The following is a 24,728-nucleotide window of genomic DNA, read 5'->3' on the forward strand; positions in this document are numbered from 1 at the left end:
TTATTATCTGTTAGGCCAACTTAGAAAATGTGCAGCACTGTGTTTAGATGACAATTTTCTTTCTTTTTGCCAAATTCTTCCAAGTTTAAAAAGTTAACTCACACTCATATCGAAGGTGAATTCTCCGCTCCATGTGTGTACTTGACTGCTCGTGTAACATTAATACAGATTGTCATCTTCCAGCAGCCCTGATCTGTGTATTCAATCCACATCAAATGTTTGTAAATAAATCCAAATGTAAAAGTTTTTTACTGCTTAGTGAGCAGATGTAGTTTAGTTTATGAGAAGTGCATTACAGAGGTGGTAATGTAGAAACTTCAAGTCTTTGTTGTTTTATAAAATAAAATCAATTCCAGTTGACGCTTTGTAAAATTTCTTTTTTTTTTAAAACACATTTTCTGTACTTGTTGAGAAAAAAATGAGGCAAAATCTTAAAGAGCATCGCTATATCAGGGAGGATGCTTTACAACTAACTGCCTGATATTTATCCTACATGGCATTTAATTTAAAACTAGTGTAGCTATGTGCTGTGTGCCTGCCTCTGCATCACCGCGAGCAGTCGAGGCTCTGAGGCTGATGCTTGTGTGTGCGTGTGTGTTGTTTGTGTAGCTAAGCAGATGTGTGCCTGTCACTCTGCGTTGTTGACACTGTAGGGCGGCGGAGGGTCCAGGCTGTGTTCTGAGGACGGAGTCGGGGTCCCTGGGACCCCAGAGGAGGGGGTGGGTGAGGCAGGAGGCTCTTCTGAATCGGAGTTCTCTAATGAAAGGTCATCAACCAATGCTCTGCGTCCACGCATCGACAGAGGCAGCGCAGCACGTCTGGACAAAAAGGAAGCGGGAGTTAAAAAATGTGTTTTTATTATTATTCAGTTACTTAACTGTTTAGTTTATGAGATTCCAAAAAACAGGGCTCAGAATTAACGTTTAACATTTTCAGGTTAACTGTTTCCACTCTTTCTAAAAAATGACTAAGAATATTCAAACTTTCCATCCAAATTTCACCAAGAAAGCTATTTTTCCCCCTAAACAGAGAACTGTGTAAATATGCTAGAGACAAAAATATAAGCAAACTACTCAACTTTGTGTTTGTGTATGGAAAGCTGCAGGCTTTTCATACACAAACACAAAGACAAACATACAAGACAACAGACAAACAAATGAGAACAAGAAATAATAATAATAAAAAAAACAATGACCTACATATCTGGTCTCCATTCGGGGAAGCTGAGTGTCGCAGACAGATGGGTAATGTGTCAGTGTTACGTGGACAAAAATGGACGCAACAAAAGAGCAAAGCAAAAAAAAAAAAACGATGAGAAATTAATGGGGTGTTAACAAAATCAACAGTAAGTGAAGCCACAGATAAATACATGAACCAACACACTCACACACACACACTTACCTGAGCTGGTTGCGGAGGGAGGATATCTCGCGGTTCATGGTCTGGCTGCTGTCAGTGAGTTCCTCCAGCTCCCTCTGCAGCTTCCTCTTCTGGGCACTGGAGCGAGAGTTCTCCTCCTCCACCTCCTCCAGCTGCCTCTTCAGCTGCTTCAGTCGGACCATCGACTTATCCAGCTGCAGGAGAAGAGCAGGGAGGAGGAAGAGGAGGGAAAGGACAGAGCGCAGCAGAGAGGTCGAGTTGACAAGAGATTGCAGGAAAAGAGAGACCAAGAAGAAGGAGCAGGGACAGATATTTAAATGGAGAGATTAGTGTGAGGACAGGAGGACCGATGGGGATCAGGAGTCAGATTAAACCTGGCAGATTATTGCAGATGATGCTTTGGGAGGAGAGTCAGTGTCTCTGCTGTGACTGAGGGATTTATATTTTGTGGTGGAACATGTTCTAACTTCACGATGAACACACAGATGCCAATGCAGGATTAGGTTTAGTCTGGACTGAGCTGGATAAATCACTCATTTTAGGATGATTTTTCAACACACTGCCCTCGGACACAATTAAAGCAGCAAGCTTAGCTGACCTGATACCCATTAAATGATTATTTAATGCCCTGTTGTTGACAATGCTATTCTGAGCATACTTAGATAAATGTGACTGACCTGCACGGTGCAGTCAGGGTAATCTTAATTTTCTCACCTGCTCTCTGTACTGGTCTGCATGCCTCCTCTCATCTTCTGCCTGCATCATCACCTCCTTCAGTTTCTTTTCCGTCTTCCGCATCAGTTTGTTGGCAATTGCTCGCTCCCTGAGGGACAAACAGGGTTGTTACAATCAATGATGACTTTTTTTCCCTCGGATGTTTAGTGATTCTAAATCTGTCCGGCAGTAATTGCTTGGCCTATAACACTGAAAACCCTCATACGCCCCATGCCATGTATTTACAATCACGGCACAGTTCACATGTGTCGTTTTGTTAATAAATGTTGTAAATGTAACCTATTATCATAGGCCACTTTATTAGGTACAATTATTGAACTGCTCCTTTAGACATACACCTACTCAGCCAATCACATGGCAGCAACTGCTAAAGACCAAACTGAAATTTAGAATGGGGAAGAAAGGTGATTTAAGTGTACCAATCTCTTGATGCCTGCTTCCAGCAGGACAACTGGATACTTTCACATTCACATTCATAATTTGATTCAAGTAATCTCAAATAGGTTTTTTGAGATCATTATTCTCTAATTAACACATTTATAAAGGGTCCAATTGGGGCAGGCATAGCTCAGTAGGTAGAGTGGTCGCCCCATGATTGGAAGGTCGGGGGATTTGAATCCACTGAACGGCTACCCCTAAGCAAAGGAGCAGCACACTGCTCCCTGGTGCGCCTGCTTAGTGGCTGCCCACTGCTTCACTGAGTGAATGGGTCAAATGCAGAGAGAGTAATTTCCCCATGGGGATCAATAAAGTGTACATTATTATTATTATTAATATTCAATGTAACTAACAAATTTACTTTAAACTGATAAAGAAACTCTTAGTTTTATGTATGAAACAAGAAGCGGCCTACACCACTGAAAAATTAAACTAAGGCCTGAACCTATTCATGATTTAATACAAAGCTTCTTTCAGCATTTGGTTTTTCTAAAAGAGCCCATAAAGAGATGACTGTTCAGTGTCTCCAGTAAGTCTGTTTTCTTGTAAGTAGATTTTTCACCAACCAAAGTTAGAATCCAGTTCACTATAAATTATAGACGCTCCTTGTTAGCTAGTGGGGGCTAGCATTAGCTGACAACTACCTCTAGTCCAAACAAAAATTAAAAAAATAAAGTAAAGGACAAAATACTAAATTGTGGACTTCAAATGGTAGCTGCAAACCAATGGGTGATTCCAAAGAGTCCTTGTCTATTTTTATGTACAGTTTGTGTTATAAAACAATTTAATTCCTGAATTCTTTTTAGCAGGTTACAGCTTTGTAAACTGGAAGATTTTTGTACTGATGCATGTGTCTGTTTCTCGTACTGTCTCTCTTGTTCCAGCTGCTCCTCCATCGTCTCAATTTTTGCCTCCAGGGCAGCGACACTCATCCTATGTTTGCCCCTTACTGCCCCCTCCATCTCCCCAAGCCGGGCCTTCAGCTCCTTGTTCTGCTTCTCCAGCTGCTCTCGAGCCGCCTCTGCTTTCTGGGCCAGAGTCCTCTCTCCCTGCAGCTGCACAGTCAGAGTCTCCACCTGCAGTTGAAATGTAGCTGTGATGAGTGTGTGCTTCAAAGTGTGTGACCGAGACACTTGTAGAGTGAACATACCTGTAGGGCTGTCTTCCGTAGTCTCTCTGTCAACAGTTCACTGTTAGTCTGCTCTTCTTCCAGCTCTTCTTCCAGCTGATTGACTCGTGCGTCCAACCTCCGCTTCTCTTCGCTCAGCACATTCCTGGACAAAGGCAATCTCAGTAACAACACCACTGGTGCACAAACCCCCCCTCAAATCAACAAAATGCATCAGAGGTAAAGTTAAACTCACTTTCCAGAACTGCTGCTGACCATCTCGTCTGCTATCTCGTCTCTCTCCTGCTGGGCCTGTCGCTTCTGCCTCTCTGATACAGCCAGCTCCTGCACAGAGACGTTCATGCAGACAGAAAAGATTGGTTAAAAATAAATGCAAGATATCTTAATATTTATATTGGATGGGGTTTTTTTGCACAGACACAGACATACATACCTCTGTAAGATGCAGGACCTCTGCTTCCAGTGTTTGGATTTTCTTTTCACTGTCTTTTGATTGGGAGATGACGTCATCTCGAGTCACCTTTGCCTCATCTAGCTCGCGCAGAACCTCCTTCATTTGACCCTGATAAGGATATTTTTAAATTAAGTACACTGACATTTACAGGAAACTGACTTTTTAAATAGGTGTGGGTACCCTGTTTTACCTGCAGCCTTCGAAGCTGCTTCATCGCCTCCTCTTTGCCACGGTTGGCTGTCTCCACCTGGGCCTCAGCTTCCTGCAGTTCTGCTTCCAGCTGCTTCTTGGATGACACAGACTGAGACCGCTGACTCCTCTCCTCCTCCAACTGGATCTCTAACTCCCTTGCCTGGGATCAAAAGAAGAACATAAACAATCTGATTAACTTGGACAAAAAGTACATACCAGAAACACCAGCACTTTCCTTTTTCATTCTCCATCCTACCTGTTTGCTCAGGGCCCTTCTCTTCTCCTCTCCCTTTTCCTCGTTGCTGCTGATCTCCCTTTCAAACTGAGCCTTAAGCGCCTGCAGGGTGACCTCCAGCCTCAGTCTTGAGTTCTCTGCCTCTGACAGCTCCTCCTCCAGCTCCTGCGTCTGAATGCGCAGGTTCTGTGCTTCTGTTTCCAAGGTCCTCCGTGTGCGCTCCAGCTCATGGACCTGACGCACAAGCATTTAAGAAATGGTGACTCACAGAGGACTGAGACAGAAATAATAAAAAAAGAGTCCCAAGGTGTACAGTCTTACATTTTTGCCCACATCATCCTGCTGGTTCACCAGCTGCTCCATTTCTAGACGGAGCTGCTTGTTGGCTCTCTCTAGCTCTTCTTTTTGGTCCTGAGCCTCCTACGCACAGAAAGACAGACGATTTACCATCACAAACACAGATGTATGAAAAACATTTATGTGCCGTCTATCAAATAATTTACCTGCAGGGCTCGGGACAGTGCTAGACATCTTGTTTCCTTCTCTCTGCTGTCTGCTTCTGCTCTGTCCCTCTCTTCTGCAAGCCGAGCACTCACCGCCTTCTCCTCTGCCAGGCACTGGGGGGGTCAAGGAGGTAATGTTACTGCGCATAAAGATATTTGCAGCCTTTGTGCGTATGTGAGAAGCAGTGGTATGTTTCTAACCTGGTCAAATTTCTTTTGCCTTTTTTCGAGGGCCGTGCAGTTCTGCCTCTCTCTCTGCAGGGCAATGGTCATGTCCTCTATTTCCTCCCTCAGTCGCTCCCTCTGCCTCTCCACTCTTTCTTTCTCCTCCTCCTTCTGTCGCTCTCTTTGAATGGCACTGTCCAGCTCTCTCTGGAGCTTCCTGCGTATCTCATCGCCAGCTTCCACGGCACTGTTCACCTCCTCTGACTGCTTACGTAGCTCTGTCAGCTGTAGAAGTAAAACAGACACAGGGTGCATACATAAGTCATAGATATAGACAGAAAACTTTACATTTAATACTGACTGTCTGAAGGAAAGCACTTCTGTGATTTTATGAAAAATGTTAACTGATATCTTTCTAAAGCAGCAGTTTAAGAGGTAAATAAAGTCACTGCGGCCCTCAGACTTACCTGCTGGCTGTGAGTTTGGATCTGTCGGCTCAGCTCTTTGCCTCTTTCCTCCTCCTCCTCCAGTCGTTCCATCAGTCCATTCTTCTCCTCCTCCAGTGCTCGCACCCTTGAGGCAAGGGCCATCTTCTGGCGACTTTCGTCTTGTAGCAGTTCCTAAAAGAGAAGAGCAATGGTGCATATGAGGTTGTTTTTGAGTCATCAGTGGATCAAGTTCTTTTAATTTCCTACAGTCAGAGGATTTTCTTCTGGACTTTAAAGAAATAGTTACTTTTTCTTTTTTAAACATGAGGAGTCTGTAACAGTCAAAGGCTAATGTCCAAATCAAATGCAGCCTTGGTGTCTGTGTGCATTTGTTACCCTTGCATCATGCAGCTGGCTCTCCAGGCTGCTCATTTCTTTAGCGAGCCGAAGAGACTTGGAGTCAGAGGAGGACAGATTGCCGGAGAGGGACTCAATCTCACACTAAAAGAGACACATTTAGGTTAAATTCATTCAACAGAACAGAAACAGAATACTTCTTTACTGACACACCTTAAAACCACAAACCAGTAAACTGGTACCTATTCATTTGTACCTGCAGCTTGTGGATTCGCTCCTCCCTGTCCTCCCTCTCTCTGTCAGCCTGAGCCAGACGGGCGCTCAGTTCCTGTAGCTGGTTATCCGCCCTCTTACGACCCCTCTCGCTCTCTGAGCGACTCGCTTGGAGGCTTTTGAGCTCAGAGGTCAAATTCTGCCTCTCCTCCTCCAGCGCTGCCTTGGCTTTATCAAGGGACTGTCGTGCCTGAAGCAGAGCATGGGTGAGACACAGTGAGAGACTGCGCATGTCTCCATGCATGTGCATTTGAATTTTTCTGTGTTTCTCGTACTCTCTTGCTGTTGTCCAGCTGCTCCTGCAGGCTGTCTAAGGCAGCACTGTGTTTGACTCTGACTTCTGAAAGCTGGATCTCGTGCCGGCGAGTCTCCTCTTCAACACATCGTTGGAGCTCACTTAACTCTGCTTCCCGTCGAGACCTGTGGAGTTATAAGAAGTGTGAGTTCTGGTCTGATAACAAAATCACTAAATGTAAACTTTGTTTTGTCCTCATCATCTACCTGAGCTCCTGTTGTGCAGCTGTGCTGTCCAGAGTGTCCTCTAGCTCAGTTCTCAAAGCCTCCAGCTCCTCACTCAGGTCTCGCCGTTGTTTCTCTGCTCTTTCCCGCATCCCTCGTTCATTCTCTACTTCCTCCTTCAGCTCTGACACTTGGGACAAGGCCTCCCTTAGAGACCTTTGAGCTTCAGCACGGCGTGCACCTTCTTCCTCCAACCTGAGAGATTCACAAAAAAACTTCAAAAATCCATTACAGGCTTATATTTTAGTTACTGCGTCTCTGATACTTTTCTGTCTCACCGGCCCTGCAGGGAGGTGATTTCTTTTTCCTTTTGAGCCAGACTGCCTCTCAGCTCAGAGGACAGCATTCCCAGGTCTGACAGCTGCTCCTGGGCCTCCATAGCTTCACTCTCCATCCTCCTTTTAAACTTCTCCTGTTCTAAGCGACCCTGCTCTTCACGCTTTAGGCGCTCTGCAAATAGCAATGGAGTAAGTTACAAATCACAGAATTTAAACAGTAAAGTTATTACAGTTGTAAATAAGCCTGCATTTCCCCATCCACCCACCAGATGTCACTAAACTCCTGTCATGCCACACCTACCTCAACTTGTTTCCACTTTCTTCATTAGTACCTGTACTTATATCTGTTCTCCAACAGTAAACTACCTTAAAACAGTTCTTGGCTGCCTTGTTCACCCTAAGTTTGAGTCATGCTCCTTGCTTTGACTGCAGAAACCCTGACACTGCAAAAAACAGACTCCTCCATTCAGTAAGGGTGCACAAAAATCAGAGTTTTGACTATTTTGTTAAATGTTCAGATATTTTTATAGAATTCTGGATTAGACAGTTAAACTTCAGACTGTGATTTAAACCATTCTGTTGGAGTTATTTTACTGTCAAGTAGCTGAATTTGGGCTTAAGAGAGAAAAGGATAGTGCATCTATAAGGTGCCTGAACAGAGGGAGGTATGTTTGTCAAAACAAACCAGTGAGTGACAGAAATAAATCATTACTTTCTGATTGTTGCACATCAGTTACACTGTACAGCACTAATAAATACAAAAACCCCTCCGCACTACCATCTGGGATGGTGTTGCATTCCTGTAACTGGGAAGCAGGCTGCACCTTCAGCAGACCTGACACGTGTAACTGCAGCTCTTGACAGACGAGTAGACTAATTCGTCAAATCTTTGAGATCAAACAGGAATTTTTTTTACCTGCCTGAAAGATTCTTGCAGGTGTAAAAGCTCTGGACATATTTACTTTCAAATAAGTCTTCCGCATGTTGTTTTCGATCTAAGTACAAATGGAGCTCTTGATTTTAAAGCTTCATGCAGCGACATATGATCTCTGTCTGTCTGTCTGTCTGTCTGTCTATCTATGGGCATGTGACGGGACTCCAGCATCCATTCCTGCTGGGACACCTGCTTCTTGAATACATAAATGTCAACCTTAGTGTGATTACTTGTGTGGAAACAAATTTGTGTGAAGGTCAAAATTCGTTTAGCATAGTTACCCTCCAAGTCAGCGATGACAGCTTCCTGTTTGTTCTTGAGCTTGTTCAAACTTTTTGTCTTTTCCTCTTCTTCAGTGAGCTGGTCGGTGACCTCATTCAGACGCTCCTCCAGCTGTTTCTTTTCCTGCTCAGAGAGAAACGATGATGCGTGAAACATTTTTTTATTAGTAACTGTGCAGGAATAATTGCTTTCAAGTAGCAACCCTTCCTGACCCATTTTACCTCATTGCAATCCCAGTCTCATCATGTTGAATGAAGCCAACATAATGAAGAAAAATGTAAGTGTGCAACTGTAATTGTATTGCTGTAATGCTTGGGTTTGCTATTAAGGTTGTGAAACAACCTTTTTTTCATTGCTTGACAAAATTTAATGTGACGCTCACCTTGCCGAGTCGGTCTCTTTGCTCTACTGCAGTGACCAGGTCCGTCTCCAGACTCTTTACTTTGGTCTCCAGGGTAACCTTCTCCAGCAGGAGGCGTTGTCTGGCGCTTTCCTCCTCCTCTAACTGCTCTTCTAGGTCCTGACAAAACCAGAGAAAGCAATGTCAAGGTAAGCTTGTTTTAATGTCAATTTACAATCATTCTTACAAAGTTTTGACATAAAAAGACAGCAACTTTATAACCTGTATATTCTGCTGCATTTTCTTCTTCTCATTGGCCAGTTGCACACCCCTCTCCTCCTCTTCCTCCAGTCGAGTCTCCAGCTCGCCCAGAACCTCCTCCAGCTCCTGTTTCCGACTGGCTAACCTGGCCCTCATCTCCTCCGCCTCTGCAAACAGCTCTGCCTCTGCTTGCAGCTGGTCAGCCAGCACTGCCTTTTCCTCTATCAGCTACAATGTGACAGAAACGGAGGAGTGGTGATGAGTGAGGCCCCGACTGACAGTAAGACAGGCAAAGACAAAACTGTGGTGGATAGGAAGCACAATGAGGATGAGGTTTGTTTACCTGAACGTGCTTCCTGTCCAGCTCTGTGTAGTCCTGCTCCGCTCGGGTGAGTTGTTCTTTGGCTTTTTGTAGCGCTGCTTCCCGGGTTTGGATCTCCTCATCCTGTCGTGTCACCTGCAGCAAGGGCTTCACCTGTTTGGGTGAGATGAAAGGGGTAAATATAAAGAATATTCCCAATGTTACAAGGTTTTCTACTCTCACACTGCCTTGCCTTTAGTTGTATATTATGTTTAATGTGGGTTGCATTTCATGTCTATGTTGAGAAGTTTGCACAGCACCTTAGTAAATAGTCGCCACCACTGCCAGTTCCTGAGTTTGAGGTAAGCAGCACAGTTCCGCTGCATCACCCTCAGAGCACTAAGCTGCTGTTGCTTCTTCAAAAAGGCTCTGAAAGCAATAAAACAAACAAAATGCATCAATGAGAATCACATTTTTATTTAATATTGCACAGTGTCTAGAATTAGAGGTATTAACACGTGCTGTATTCACCTGAAAAGGTGCTGCAATATTGAGTAATATCAGCAGGTGTTTGACAGGGTTAACAAACAACTTTCAAATTATTGGTAATGAGTTTTGGTCCATATAACTATGTTTTACCCTGTTCTCCAACACACCTTCCACATATTTACTTTGCTTTTTTAGGATATCACTAACATCGTGAAGTTTATTAATAAACGTCATTATTGGGGAGACTTTTTCGGGACATGGAAACTTTTAGACTAAAAATTAAGTCTTGTTATTCTTTAATAAATCTTTAAACAATAGATTATGTAAAACAACTGAAACTTATTTTGTGTCTTAAATGTATGACAGAAATGTACCTGACACCAGATTAATCAAATGACATATAACAATGAATAGACTTTTTTCCATTTAGTCACCAGTGTAAACATATAACCATAATGAATTATGTAATTCAGGCTTTGCCAAATACCTTTCAAAACTGTTGCAACACCTGAGTCACTGATAGGGGCTGACAAATTGTTAAATATTAATGCTCCTTTAAGAGTGAAATACAAAACTGCCAACTGCACAGATACTAGCGCTGCAGAGAAACCTCACCCGTACTACATGTTTATCGTCCTCCATCTCTTTTACCTCAGGTAGCAAAAAAGGCTGTTAAACTGACCAATAACTAAAGTAACATGAATTTCATCTTATTCAAATTCAAATTTTATTTGTCACGTACACAGTCATACACAGTACGATATGTAGTGAAATGCTTGAACAACTGCTCGTGACCTAAAGAAAACAAAAAAGGAAAGGCTATGAATAAGATAGGAAATAAATATGAAAAATTAAAAAGGGTAAATTTAACTAGGAAGGAATAAAATATAAATTAAGGTTAAAAATGAAATAACTGTACAACACAAATTAGAATGAAGGGTAAATTTAACTGGGAAGAATAAGATAAAGATAAATATATAAATTAAAGTTGAAAATAAAATAACTGTACAACAAAATACACAATATAGAACTATATAAGAATGTATGAAGAAATCTAAATATAAATAAATATATACACAATAACAGCAGCTGTACAAGTATTAACTGGAAATGAAGAATATAGTGACCAGTGTTGTGCAAAAACAAAGTCCAGAAAGTCCAGTGTGTGTGTAAGAACCATATGTGTGGGTCAGTACTGTGTGGTGGTGTGATTGAGAGACCGTATCGCCTGCGGGAAGAAGCTCCTCCTCAGTCTCTCTGTGTTGGTCTTCAGGGAGCGGAATCGCTTTCCTGACCTCAACAGAGAGAACAGTCTGTTGTTGGGATGGCTGAGGTCCTTCACGATCTTCCTGGCCTTGGTCCAGCACCGCCTGCTGTAGATTGAGTGCAGGTCAGGGAGCTCGGAGCGGATGGTGCGCTCAGCTGACCGCACAACCCTCTGTAGAGCTCGTCTGTCCTGCATGGTGCTGTTCCCGAACCAGGTTAAGATGTTTCCCGCCAGGATGCTCTCTATGGTGCACGAGTAAAAGTTCCTGAGCACCTTGGAGGGCAGTTGGAAGTCTCTCAAGCGTCTGAGGTGGTAGAGACGCTGTCGGGCCTTTTTCACCACGGTGTTGATGTGACAGGACCATGACAGGTCCTGCGTGATGTGAACTCCGAGGTATTTGAAGCTGTCCACTCTCTCCACTGGGCACTCGTTGATGACGGGGGTCTGGTAGTTCCTCTCCTGCTTAGTGCTGAAGTCCACTATCAGCTCCTTTGTCTTACTGACGTTTAGAAGGAGGTTGTTCCTCTGGCACCAGTTCTCCAGATTCCTAATCTCCTTCACGTAGGCCGTCTCGTTGTTATCAGAGATCAGGCCCACCACGACGGTGTCGTCAGCAAACTTGATGATGGTGGTGGAGCTGGTAGTGGCCACACAGTCATATGTGTACAAAGAGTACAGCAGGGGGCTCAGAACACACCCCTGGGGGGCTCCAGTGCTGAGAGTGGTGGAGGCTGAGACATGTCCGCCCATCCTTACTGCCTGTGGTCTGCCAGTTAGGAAGTTGGAGATCCACTGACACATAGATGCGCTGAGTCCCAGATGCTCCAGCTTGGTGGTGAGTGTGGAGGGAATTATGGTATTAAATGCAGAGCTGTAGTCTATGAAGAGCATTTTAACATAATTCCCCCTTCTAGTGTCCAAGTGAGTGAGTGATGTGTGGAGGAGATGAGAGATGGCATCGTCTGTGGAACGATTTGGACGGTAAGCGAACTGTAGTGGGTCCAGTGTGTCTGGTAGTGAAGAAATGATGAAGTCTCTGACCAGGCGTTCAAAGCACTTCATCACTACTGAGGTGAGGGCTACAGGGCGATAGTCATTGAGAGAAGCAGGGTGGGGTTTCTTCGGGACAGGAACAATGATGGACTCTTTGAAGCATGTGGGGATCACCGACTGAGATAAAGAGATGTTTAATATCTCAGTGAACACAGGAGCTAGCTGGTATGCGCAGTCTCTTAGGATACGACCTGGGATGCCGTCTGGTCCTGCTGCTTTCCTGGTGTTCACTCTCTTGAAGGCTCTCCTTACTTCATGCTCGGAGATGACGAGCACGTTTCCGGTACTGGCAGTATCTTCCTGTCTGCAGCCGTTAGCGCCGCTAACACTAGCATTGTTGGAGACTAGAGCTGGGCGATATATCGAGTTTTTAAAACATATCGATATATTTTTATACGAGATATAAGATGTGACAATATCCTTTATATCGATATAGTCTATGTTACGTTATAATTATAGTTGTGGAGCCGCAAGTTTGCCTCTCTTTCGTCCACTTTTGTCTCTACGCAACGTTACTCCGCCTCGCCTTCACTGAAGACAACTCCCCCTCCTCCCCCATCGCTTCACGTGCAGGCAGCGACAAGACGGACACGGCAAATCTCCGTTAACGAGTTACTGCGCATCGCCCCATGCGTGGGGCTGGACGGCGTCAACGTGCTAACGAGCTAACAGCGCTAACAGCGCTAACCCTAAAATCCTTTCATTCTCTCAAAAGTTGATAGCGCGCCTTATGTATGAATTCTGGTTGTGCTTGATGGCCGCGAACCGATTTTATGTGGTACACGGCGCTCAGCAATCTGTCAAAATGTTTGAGTACGACTTTGGTAAGCTACGGAGCTGCACCGCTTGATAGGTTGTCGGCGCATTACGGCTACCGAGGAGCTTCGCGGAGTGATACGTACTGTGCATCAACGTAATATTACCGTATTGTGTGTGTATAAGGACCATAAATGGCACCTGTAAGAGACGTGGTTATGAAGCGGATTTCAAACTCCAGGCTGTCAGTCACACAGCAAAACTTGGGAACAGAGCAGCTGTGAAATCTGTCTTTGTTATTACGCTCAGCGTCTTTTAGTTTATATTTTGACTGCACAATTGTGAGCTCTTTGTTTAGCACAAAAACAACCTTGTTTTCTTTTATTTATGGAGCATGATTATTTAATGAATGCTCATAATTTAATTTTGAGTAATTTTTCATGTACATCTGTGCTGTATGTTAATAAAAGTGCCTGTGTGACATCTGGGACACAGCTTTGACTAAGAACTCTCTTTTTGTTCTTACTTTATGGCTTAAAAAAAAAATCGAGATATATATCTTATATCGCCATCCAGCTAAAAAATATCGAGATATGAATTTTGGGTCATATCGCCCAGCCCTATTGGAGACCTTAGCTGCAGCCTCGAAGCGAGCATAGAAAGTGTTCAGCTCGTCTGCCAAAGTCACGGCCGCGTTCGTCATACCAGTTGTTGGTGTTTTATAGTCCGTTATTGTCCTTAGTCCCCGCCACAGGCTTCTAGAGTCACTCTGTTGGAGTTGTGACTCTAGTTTCCTCCCGTAGCGCTGCTTCGCCTCTTTCACCGCCCTCCGCACGTTATATGACGCGGCTTTGTACGGGTCCATGTCCCCCGTCATGAGTCCCGTGTTGTAGGCAGCGGTGCGGGATCTCAGAGCGTCGCGGATGGTTTTATCCACCCACGGCTTCTGGTTGGGAAACGTTGTGATAGTCTTTGTCTCCACGGTATCATCCGCTAGTTTCCCGATGAATCCCACAACCGCTTCCGTAAACACGTTGACGTCATCGTCGGAGCTGTTTCTGAACATGCCCCAGTCTGCGTCATCGAGTGCGTCCTGTAACGCGGCCACCGATTGATCCGTCCAGCGCGCGACCTTCCTCTGAACCGGAACTTCCTGTTTCAGCCTTTGTTTGTATTTTGGCATGAGGAAGATGGCGGCGTGATCAGATTTGCCAAACGGGGGGCGGGATTGTGCCTTGTAGCCGTCCTTCCATTTATATTTTATATTGAATTTATATATAAAAGACATTAAAAACTAATGAGATGCCTATAATAGTTCTCTATTAGTAATTAGTCTTACTTGCGTGAGAGAAAGCCTCTGGCAGCGCTCTGGAAGCGTATGATGGTATCAGTTATCTTTAGGTCTCTTTCTTCTTCCAGGTGAGCTAAGACTCCAGCTCTGAAGAAGACTTTACTCTGACCCACCCTGAACAGGTTTTTATCCAGCTCTAAAGCACTGATCTAGAAGAGCAGCAGGGGAGTTGGTCAAGCTTCTATCTGAACAACTGTATGTAATGCTGTGAAGTTTTAGCTGCTTGAAAGTTACATACCATGAGTTCTGATGCCTGTTTGCCATCCATGAAGGTGCGAGGAATGGCATTAGGGGTTAGGATCTCATATCTGGAAGACAAATGATAAATGTGTGATTGAGTGAATGATACGATGAGCAGAAAGGTCTACTGGCAGGTGCCATAAAAGATTCTTAAAGTGGCATGAAGTGTGTGCGTGTAGTTCACACTTCACGAATCAAAAAGACCATCACAAATACGCACCTCTGTCTGAACTCCTGGAACGGGATGCGGTTAGGGAATCCTTGTCTGCATATACGGATGCCCTCCAAAACACCATTACATCTCAGCTGGTCTAAAACCAGGTGAGGGGAAAGCTTACCGGCCTGAAGAAAAGTAAATGGGTAAAGAGTCAGCAGAAAGAAGGCTATTATCTCTTCTCACTAGTTCATCCTGACCGCCTGCCTCACCCTCTTCTCGTGGTTGGGGATAATGCAGCGGAGGAAGTTAGGGTTGGTGTTCCTCAGTGTGGCCATCAGCTTGGTAAGAGACTCCTTGTAAAGCTGCCCAACAGTCCTAAACATTCCTTTCTTCGTCTTCAGTCCTGCTGCTCCAAATGTGACCGGCGCGCTGCTCTCTCCTGACGACACCTGGTCCAGACCCACAATCCTGTCCACTAGAAGGAAACAGAGCACAGGGTCTCACTTTTGGCAGAAATGATCAATTAGCTGAAGTTAAAAATAAAAAAATAAAAAAGCATGATTTGGCATTTCATGAGTGAGTGAACAGGTTAATGCTATTACACAATAGCAACAACACCTGGTTTCATATCTCCCATCAAGCTCTGGACAGAAATAATATATGAGATGGATTTCGGCCATCATTAGTTTTTAAAACTAGAACCATAGCATCTATTTCCACAGCCAGTACACACACACACACGCACACACACACTTAATACAGTGCATGAGTTTCACAGGTAATGTTTTTCAAGCTCAACCTGTCAACTTTGGACATGTCTGCACAGGCAAAGCTGCAGATCTGCCTGAAAAGACTGATGGTTTATTTTGTTAAGTGTATGAAGCTAATTTCATACACAGGAGTAAAAAGTAGAAAGAACAGAGAGGCCAGTATCACCACTCAGATCAATATGCTCCAGTTCATCAGATGTGATCTAAACTAAAAAAACACACTGATCACTGATGACTAAAGCTAAAGGTCTACACTGGTTAAACCATGCTACGCTATTTACATGTCAATACTCTAAAGCAACATGTTGCGTCTCTAAAGCTGATTCAGGATCACATTTCTGCACGCAAGTACGCTTTCATTTTTTTTGTTTAGAGACCATGCACGTTAATTAACATGACTATAAATGTGTCCGGGCCAACCAATTACTCATTTTAAATTATTGAATTGAATTCAATAGAGCTCTTCTAGTTACAGGCAGACACTCTAAGGTGATCCTGAATGTGGCTTTTGTGACAAATGAAGTGAAACTTCTACAGACAAGAATCACTACGAGAATTACTATCAGTGAAGAAATGTGTCACCACAGAGTTACGGCACTTGTACTGAAGGCCAAAAACGTGGTGAAAGAGAAATTAGAGAGCAACACAACAGCACAGAGACAACATGATACAACACAACACTACCACAAAAACATCAACTAAAAAGAGGGGAAATGGCAGAAAAAGCAATAAAGACAACAAAAACTGGGCAGCCAGCAAACAACAGTGGCCGGAGGGAGGATTGTAAGGAGGTACAAAAACCTACTGTCTGCGCCATTAGTCTGCAGTGTGGCATAGGAGTCAAAGAAGTACACACGAGGAAGAGTTTGAATGTCTGATCGGGAAGCATCAGGAGACCACAGGGAGCAAGATCATAGGAAAGGAAAGGAGCCCAAAAGGGATAAAGAGCAGGCAAAAGAGGAGAAGACAAGAAGGAGACAGAACAGAAGAAAGCGAGAAAGAAACGGCATGTAAGAGAGGAGAGAAATGTAGTAACGTTAATACATTTTTGCACCAGAATAGCTTAAATATTTATAACTGGCACAGTTGCAAAAAATGCTGAAGTTTTCAATACAAAATCTGTAAAGGCAGCATTTAGAAAGTGTGTGAAACAGAAAGTCTCACCCTCTTTCCAAAGCTCTGAGACAAAATGATCAGACGACTGGTGGAGAAGAGACGCCACATTGTCGTTCAGGGGATCCATGTTCTTCACTAACCAATCATTTGCCTTGTAGTCCACCTGTGGAAGGAGAGGTCACATGGTAGAAATCAAAGCTGAGACAGATCATTACTGAAAGTCAAAACGTGGGTTGCCTAAATTTGAAAGGATAGATTAAAGAAAAACAAAAGTCAAGGGATACCTTTCCAGCGTAGTGAATAATGGAGAAGTCAGCTTCCCCACGTGGCTGCTTTGATTTGAAGAATTTTGGATGGCTGCCTTGCTCAGCAGACAGCTTCTCCACAAATGAGCGATCTGTGGCCCGAGGGAACCAGCACTCTTCATCAAGAAGAGCCAGAACACCAGGTGCGTTGGCCTGACATGAATAGAGGGGAAATTATTAGCAAAATGTGGATTTCCTCATTCAAAATGACAAAATATTAAAGAATTATTTGATGCTGTTTGCTTGTATTAGTTAATCAGTGGGCTCGTTTACAATATGCACTTTATTTAACTATAAATAAACAATCCGTTGTCCCATCTGTACGGAAAACACATATCAGTTATCAGCATCTAGTCTCATCTCATGAAAAGTAAAAATGTGTTTTAGTATGCATGTACTGGTCTCTCGATGAGGTCAATGCAGGGCTGTAAGTCCAGGCCAAAGTCAATAAAGTTCCACTCGATGCCCTCTCGCTGGTACTCCTCCTGCTCCAGGATGAACATGGTGTGGTTGAAGAGCTGCTGCAGCTTCTCGTTGGTGTAGTTGATGCACAGCTGCTCAAAGGAGTTGAGCTGCATAGGATCGGTTTAGAAAAGCAAACAAAGATAGAAAAATTCATGTTATGTACACTGAAAAAGTACAGGTACATTGTTGGATTTGTAAAGACATAAAACTGTATATAATTCACACCACTGCACATCTGTAATGCTGTTTTATTCTCCACAAAAAATACAAATATAATGCTAGAAATATCCCTTAATGTTACATGTTTCACTTAATTACAGACAATTTATTATATTTTGAGAACAAAGTCATCCTCTGTGCTAGATTGGGTTAAACTTCTCACTATACTGCATCATCACATGAACACACCTGGAAGATCTCAAATCCAGCGATATCAAGGATGCCTATGAAGGAGGCTCCCTGTCTCTGTCTGCGATCCAGAGCTCTGTTGATCCTGTGGACCAGCCATCTGAACAGACGCTCGTATGTTGCCTTTGCCAGGGCCTCCACAGCAAAGTCAGCCTAGGAGAAAATGTATGTATAGTCACACTCCACAGGGACAAATGTTTGTTTATGTATGAGCATGTGTGCCTTTTTTGCATATAAGATCTTACTTGTTCTTTAGTCTGGGCTTTCTGCACATACTCTCGGCCTACTTTGATCCTTGGGGTGAGGATGGCCCGAGTGAACTCCAGCACATTGATGCCCAGCAGATGGCAGAGTTTCTGAGCAGCTGTGTTATCAGGCATGGACGCCTGGTCATGGTTCTTCTCCTTCATGAAGGATATATTCCCGAACTGGAGCACAGCAGAGATCACCTTCAGCATGGCTGCAGAGAAGTAAGACAGGGAAGAGGAAGGTGATTCATAGCAAGAATTGAAGACACAAAATACCCAATTTTTTTTCCCGCCTCTGTTCTCTTACACATCGACTCCTCGGGGTTGAAGCCCATAATAGCCATGGAGTCCATAGTCTGGGTGAAATTCTCTGAATCGCTCTGACCAGGAACAGGTATCGAGCCTCCACTGAGAAAGCGATACTGATCAGCAGTTCCTAAGAGCAAGTCCGCTAGAGACATAAAATACAGCAAGTTTTAGACACAGTTTACTAGTCGGTTTTGCAAAAATAGCATATATGTTTTATAATGACACTTGTATTCACCTCGAGTTTCCTCTGACGCTCCACATAACAACTGGTAAAAGATGTGGAAAGTCCTCTCATCCTTGGCCTGACGGGTGGCCCGAGACTTTTCAAGGAGGTCTGAATTTATATAGTTATGGATATGTGCAACCATTTTAAAGTTGTTTCTAGTATGGTACACAGGTAAACCCTTAAATGCTTTCCAAATGAACACGGACAAGCAAGCATTCAAGTAAAAATTCAGAAAGACCGTCTGCCTTCTCACTCCCCTTTGCTGTAAAGGCAGGAGGAAGTGCAGTTTCACAAAGTAAGCAGAAAGATACAGGTTTCAATGTTGGCACCAACAATGTATCCCGCCACGTCAAAATTGATACGAATGAATTTACCCTGAAAAAGCAAGAGAGGTGGCTCATGTTTCAGTTCATTTCTTTTTATACTGACGGCAGAACTTTATCTATCCGATTAATGAATCTAGTCAACTCTTACAAATCTAGAGGAGTTATCGTTCTTGACAGTCTTTGCGTTGCCGAAGGCCTCCAGTATAGGGTTGGCCTGCAGCAGCTGTCTCTCCAGCTCACCCTGTGAAACAGAGGAGACGTCTGATCAGACAAAACTACAGACATGACAGCTTCACAGAAAGACTTCTATGGTGGCCTCTAGACTAAAATGCACACGTTAACACTGCTCTGCTGAGAGGAACTAACGATCTGTTATGTAAAATACAAAAAAATACATGACTCAGTCTTGAAGAGCAGTGACACATACTGATGCATTTTAGGGCCCAATATAGCATCCAACACACTCCCCATTCCCCGTCACAAGAACAAATGATTCTCAACATAATTTAAATACTTGTCTCTCATTAGCAATCCGTGATAAGGGGATCAATTATGTTGCACATTTGCTTTTCATATGTTTAATAACTTCCTTTTTGAAACCTTTTTATTGATTTTTAAAATCAATAAAGGGCTACTATCGACTTGGTTGAGAAGCACTGTTACACAGCGAGATGTGAAGCTACATATTGGCTGATTCAAGCTCGCTGCAATGCATTATTGCAGTTGTCGCACTGCCGATGCAGCAGCTGACGATGCAGCAGCAGCCAGCAATGAGCATCAAAGGAGGTAGTTACAGGAGATGGTTTTATGGCAAAAACTATCAAAGAATGCCAGTCAGTCAACACAAAAGGCAGACGCACACAGAGAGAGCAAGAGGCCAGCCCTTTGATAGCGACAAAACACAGAGCAAACAATGTGTGCACTGCACACATTAACAAAGCCATATAGTTGAGTATGTACACTTCAAACGCTGTACACACAAACAGCTGCAACAACACACCCGCTCCCACATCATTCAATTGCATCATGTTCAGTTTGTGTTATTAAAACCACATCTACAGCAGAAACACTTTGCAACCACCTGCCCGCTGAGTATAACAGTAGAGACTGAACTAACTACCAGAACTAAAGACCCACAAGACCACGGGTTATTCAGATGAAAGTCAGAAAGAAGGAAGATATGATTCTCACTATGAAGCAAGACAATCATATCAGGTCCTGTAAATATTCTACAGGAAGAGTTTCACTTTTAAAAAAGGACTCCCCATAAATAAAAACCCAAGTTTTCTAAATATTTCATACTCACATATTGCATACTCTGGTGAATTGTGTGTGGAAAAAAAATGAAGTTTTAAGGGGGAGGAGATTGGGTGGATGGACAAACATGTGGATTGGATAAACAAACAAACAATAAAAAGACAAATAAGACAAATAAGACGACAATCATAACAACAAACAAAAGAACAGAAACAGTCTAAATCGAATATACTGTCTAGGGCTTCACTGTTAATGAGCAACAATATCAGCATGACAGTTCAATGGTTTAAGGTTACTCTGCTTTGAGTTAGTTGGAGTTCATTAGGCAGAAATCAGGGCAGGAGAAAAGCAAAAGTAAGGACAGGGCAGCAAGACAGAGTTAACTCACCCTGTTCACTATAGTGCTGCCTCTTGTTAAGGACCTAGAGCCGTCCATCTGAACATGCAGGCAAGAGAGAAGGACAGTGCAGACGAAAGAAAATGAAGGAAAAACCAGTGCAGGAAGGAAGGTAAGAAATAATGCTCAGAATGATTCAAAGAGGAAGCCCACTCCGAGCTAAGATACAATAAACTTAACTGCACCTACAGAAAACCTGGTATGTCTTATCATATCAATTAACAGGGAAGAAGAAGATAAAGAAAGAAAAAAAAGAAAAGAAGAAGAAGAAGGAGAAGAAAAGGAGTGCTAGCTCATGAAGTTGGATGTCAACAATGCAGGAGCTAACATATGGTTTTATAAGGAAGGAAGCTGACTCGACATGATTGTTAGACACACAATGCATTTTGGAGAGTAACACTCAATATAAACACAACAGTTTAATTTACAGCTAAGCTCCACAGCCTCCCTTTAATAATCACTTAAAACACTGCAGTACATGAGTCACAGAAAGTAAGACAATCTTTTCAAGCTGTTTCAAATTAGTTTTTAGTCTTTCTACACTAACAGCCCCTGTTTTTAGACCCAAAGTTAACTGTAAGACATCAAGAGTAGCGTCAGTCTTTCTTTACATATACACCAGCTGGGCAGCATTTCACGCTTAAAACATGCAATACTCTTCCTAGATTGGTGATTTAGTGGTCGAAGACTGCCTAATACGTAAACAGCAATGTCAACCTGAAATAGTTGTAACTGGGTTTATTTAAACTGTACAGTATTTAGAGTGCAGACTGCAGTTATTGGTTTCTCACATCAATCCTTAGTTATTTCTTCACCCATTCTATCCTTCCTGTCATTCCCCTCCTGTTTTATTCCCAAGTTTCTATAAAGCCTTTCTGTATGTGATGTGTTCTCCAAGCTGCTCTTCTTCTGTTCTGTTGCACCTCTGCTGTAACATACCTGCACAGCTTCCTTTTTTCTACCCAGAGTGCCACCTTTATGGGAGGAGGCAACATGAGCCAGATACTGGATGACTTTCTTAGTGTTCTCCGTTTTCCCAGCTCCGGACTCTCCTCTGAAATACAAACACAAAACTATGTAAGGAACACAGCTAATTCCCCTGTTGGCCTAAATGTTCGGTCTTCAACATATGGTCTCAATCATGAATTGGTATATATAATTTTTACAGAGAGAGAATCCACATGAACAAGTGGCCAAACGCACACTAGTCACAATAATAAACATTAGAGCCCATGCAGTGCATTCAAAGACCACAGGTCTAAACAGAAGGCAGGTGTGAAGGATATAGGCTATGCTAGTGTTGTTGCTTTTGGAAAATAATGGAGGAGAAAGGAACAAAAATAGCAGCTGTAAAAGATCTGAAAGAATCAGCCGAATTGTTCCACACACACACTTTGAGACTGACTCGAGATGAGCCTGATTTGGGAGCCTTGACAATGACAGGAAGAGTCTGGCAGGAAGAAGAGCAGGATGGTAGGATCAGAGGCAAGCAAGCAGGTAGGGTGCACACAGACAGGAGGCTGGCTATATTCACAATATGGTACTGAAGTCTTAGTCGATTTTCTGTGTTATTTTTCACTCAATTATAGAAACTGTGTACGTAGCTACATGGAAGAATTACTAAGATGTAAATTTACTCAGCTGAGATTTTTGTTTTTTTCTTGGAAAAAATATAAAATCCCAGATAAAATCTGAAATTATCACATTTTCCTCTTCTGATCTATATAAAAGGACCAGAGTGTTTTGATTTGCACCACATTTAGTTACAAATATAAACACATGAGTGCATGCAGGCCTCAATGCATACTAATTAAAGGAAATGCACACCGAATATACAAATGCAGAAGGACTCCAGCAAACACTAGAAAATTCTCCTCCCAAATGACAAAGCATGTACACAGAGACACACTGATGGCTTGCTGCAGGCTACTCACGTGCAGAGGATTGACTGATCTTCTCTGTCTGTGGGAGAGAAAACACGTCACAAGGTCATGGGGGCGACATAAAACGCCAACCGTTCAACAACAAGTTTGGCTAAAATGAATAAAAACGAATTACATAAATGACATATGATTCCTTGAAATAACACACTGTAGATTGCTCCATGGGAGTGAAGAGGCTTTCTAAGGCATTAGCTGGCTCATGTTATATTAAACCTCCACCCCCACAAACTGGGCATGAAGTGCTGTGGAAATCCATGCAGCCAAATAAATAAATATTCTGTGTATTTGAGCCCTTTTTCTCTGCATGTCAGTCACTTCTTTTCAATAAGAGCTGTAAAGCAAAGCTGGTCACCAGCTGAACTGGTCTCTCCAGGCTGCCAAACCACTCAACACTGGTAGTCAATGGGTGGACACTGTTTGCAACATTGCTTGCATTTGCTTTTAAGATTCCCACGCGCTCAGCCTGGAGGAATTCATACTGGTCATACAGGTTGAATCACCTCGGTAACACACCTACCCTTAAAGAGGTGTGAGGTAGTAATTTCGACTAAAGAGTCTCATCTGCCCTGTTCTGTTATCTCAGGTAGTCACTCAAAGGCAGAGACATTGCTCAACCGACCCTTTCTGTCTCATTTAATAAACTCTACATGAAAGGCGGGGAGGGCATGAAAAGTATCTGTCAGTAATTGCTATTACATGTAAAGTTATGCGGTTAACCACAACGAATACACAGTTATATCACTGGATTGACTGTTCGTTAAAAGGAGTGCCACTCTTGGAAATCTCAGTTGTAAAAATACCATCCCGTATATTTGTTTTAACTTTTCAGGCTTTTGATAAAAGCCAGGAATATACCACACCTTGAAACAGTATTCACAATGTGGCTTAGTGATCAAAGATCACGGAACATGTACAGGGTCAGAGTTAACTAAGGGTTAGCGGTCACAGACAGTACTAAGTACCTTGCAGCATGCTGCGATAAGCAGCCTCTGATATGGCGTAGATGTGAGGGGGCATCTCGTGGCGTTTCTTGCCTCGGTACATTTCCACAATGGATTCTGTGTAGATTGGCAGGTTCTTGTATGGGTTCACAACCACACAGAAAAGCCCTGAATATGTCTAGAAGAAAACACACACAGGAGAGAGAGATTCACACTGACCTAATTTTGCGTGGGGGATGTCAATCCCAGCAGAATATAACTGCCTTACCTCTCATAGTCCTATTCTTTATACTCTATAATTCAAAAATACAACTTTATGAAGAAGATAGTGAGTTTAATGACTGTTTTTCAAAATCTGCAACTTTTCTGACCTCTGACACACTTAATACAAGTAATTTAGGCCAGACTGCAGTAGACTGACAAAAATTACATGTTCTGTGGGCGGCCTGTGTAAAATCTGCAGTATCACGATCTCATTAAACTGTTGCTTTAGCAGAAAGCACAGAAGGGAGGCAACAGTGCTGCCAAGATTGTATAGAGCATCCCGGGTTACATATTAATGCACAGGATTGTGCACAGAAGGATTGATTTTAAAAATTCAAAGAAAAATTGCACCTCTTGTAAACACAGTCAGTGATGACACACAGTGTGTCAACACCAATAAAGCTCCCATGATGATTGCTGCATAAATGAAAGTCATGAAAGCCCCCCACACCTATCTTATCCAATAGTATGATACACCCTTCAAAGCTATTCCAACAATCTCTCTGCGTTCCTGACTTTCCACCTCTTATTTAGCATCCTCCATTATTTACACATCATTAACAGGAAGCTCTGCATTTAATCGAGTCAATTTTCTTTATGTTATTTCACTTTAAATGCCACTTCACTGATATCTTACATCTGCACCCCCCCCCTTTTTTTTTCCAGCAGAAACTGAAGATGCCCCCATAGCTGCCCCACACCCACACAACAACTTCGTAAACTGACTCCACACAAGCTGAAATGCATCTCTTACCGATGCATATCAGCTTACACAAGAGATCCCACCGCACTTCACATGTACACAACATCCAGGACTTCACGTGTCCAGCGACTGCTTCCTCTTGCTCATGCATGTGTGTACAGTGTGAGCTGTGGTTGGTGCACTCACATAGATCAGGCCAGAGTAGTATCTCTCTCTCAGGTTGTGCAGCACCGACGCTTCATTGAGGCAGGTGAGGTCGGCCATGTCCTCCACTTTGCTGAAGCGCGGAGGGTTCATACGCTGCACCTCCTCCCTGGACAAGGTCACCCGCCGCTGGCTGTCTGTCAGCTCCACCTCCACCTCATCACCGCGCTCCTCTCGGATGCTGGCAGACTGGATTTAATAGAAAAACATTGAGGAGTTTTCACCTCGTAACTGAGAACAAAATGAAACTTGTTTAATAAAAGGATTTTTGGGCAGACTGTTGGATCACAACGATGCTATGAAGATGCTACTTGGCAGACTCAAAATCA

General features: G+C 43.1%; 1 protein-coding gene across 8 annotated transcripts in view; it reads right to left on the reverse strand.

Annotated features, from left to right (window-relative positions):
- Window positions 1-394: 394 nt before the first annotated feature.
- myh14 (myosin, heavy chain 14, non-muscle) overlaps window positions 395-24,728 on the reverse strand; it is a 30,351-nt gene continuing 6,017 nt past the window's right edge. The window contains exons 3-46 of one of the 8 annotated variants that reach the window (XM_085291948.1): window positions 24,382-24,588; window positions 23,250-23,406; window positions 22,279-22,306; window positions 21,284-21,398; window positions 20,336-20,383; window positions 19,997-20,008; window positions 18,839-18,931; window positions 18,676-18,739; window positions 18,374-18,472; window positions 18,137-18,280; window positions 17,827-18,041; window positions 17,582-17,734; window positions 17,107-17,280; window positions 16,688-16,861; window positions 16,452-16,566; window positions 16,093-16,161; window positions 14,787-14,992; window positions 14,581-14,702; window positions 14,359-14,428; window positions 14,109-14,269; window positions 9,525-9,633; window positions 9,247-9,378; window positions 8,925-9,131; window positions 8,685-8,822; window positions 8,302-8,425; window positions 7,087-7,258; window positions 6,791-7,003; window positions 6,565-6,709; window positions 6,273-6,479; window positions 6,056-6,160; window positions 5,699-5,851; window positions 5,268-5,516; window positions 5,067-5,180; window positions 4,885-4,983; window positions 4,585-4,797; window positions 4,327-4,488; window positions 4,116-4,244; window positions 3,918-4,006; window positions 3,704-3,827; window positions 3,421-3,629; window positions 2,095-2,203; window positions 1,402-1,574; window positions 1,200-1,223; window positions 395-818 (exon numbers count right to left, since the gene is read on the reverse strand). In XM_085291948.1, coding sequence (XP_085148074.1) covers window positions 629-818; window positions 1,200-1,223; window positions 1,402-1,574; window positions 2,095-2,203; window positions 3,421-3,629; window positions 3,704-3,827; window positions 3,918-4,006; window positions 4,116-4,244; window positions 4,327-4,488; window positions 4,585-4,797; window positions 4,885-4,983; window positions 5,067-5,180; window positions 5,268-5,516; window positions 5,699-5,851; window positions 6,056-6,160; window positions 6,273-6,479; window positions 6,565-6,709; window positions 6,791-7,003; window positions 7,087-7,258; window positions 8,302-8,425; window positions 8,685-8,822; window positions 8,925-9,131; window positions 9,247-9,378; window positions 9,525-9,633; window positions 14,109-14,269; window positions 14,359-14,428; window positions 14,581-14,702; window positions 14,787-14,992; window positions 16,093-16,161; window positions 16,452-16,566; window positions 16,688-16,861; window positions 17,107-17,280; window positions 17,582-17,734; window positions 17,827-18,041; window positions 18,137-18,280; window positions 18,374-18,472; window positions 18,676-18,739; window positions 18,839-18,931; window positions 19,997-20,008; window positions 20,336-20,383; window positions 21,284-21,398; window positions 22,279-22,306; window positions 23,250-23,406; window positions 24,382-24,588 — 6,015 coding nt within the window. In that variant the 3' untranslated portion in view covers window positions 395-628. Of the gene's footprint in view, window positions 819-1,195; window positions 1,224-1,401; window positions 1,575-2,094; window positions 2,204-3,420; window positions 3,630-3,703; window positions 3,828-3,917; window positions 4,007-4,115; window positions 4,245-4,326; window positions 4,489-4,584; window positions 4,798-4,884; window positions 4,984-5,066; window positions 5,181-5,267; window positions 5,517-5,698; window positions 5,852-6,055; window positions 6,161-6,272; window positions 6,480-6,564; window positions 6,710-6,790; window positions 7,004-7,086; window positions 7,259-8,301; window positions 8,426-8,684; window positions 8,823-8,924; window positions 9,132-9,246; window positions 9,379-9,524; window positions 9,634-14,108; window positions 14,270-14,358; window positions 14,429-14,580; window positions 14,703-14,786; window positions 14,993-16,092; window positions 16,162-16,451; window positions 16,567-16,687; window positions 16,862-17,106; window positions 17,281-17,581; window positions 17,735-17,826; window positions 18,042-18,136; window positions 18,281-18,373; window positions 18,473-18,675; window positions 18,740-18,838; window positions 18,932-19,996; window positions 20,009-20,335; window positions 20,384-21,283; window positions 21,399-22,278; window positions 22,307-23,249; window positions 23,407-24,381; window positions 24,589-24,728 lie in introns of all 8 variants that reach the window. The other 7 variants (XM_085291955.1, XM_085291950.1, XM_085291951.1 and 4 more) reach the window with 7 other exon arrangements.

The sequence above is a fragment of the Mchenga conophoros genome, linkage group LG11 (assembly GCF_057382185.1).
Source record: "Mchenga conophoros isolate Kocher_MC1m ecotype Shallow Benthic linkage group LG11, M_conophoros_male_GT1.1, whole genome shotgun sequence".
Lineage (NCBI taxonomy): Eukaryota > Metazoa > Chordata > Actinopteri > Cichliformes > Cichlidae > Mchenga > Mchenga conophoros.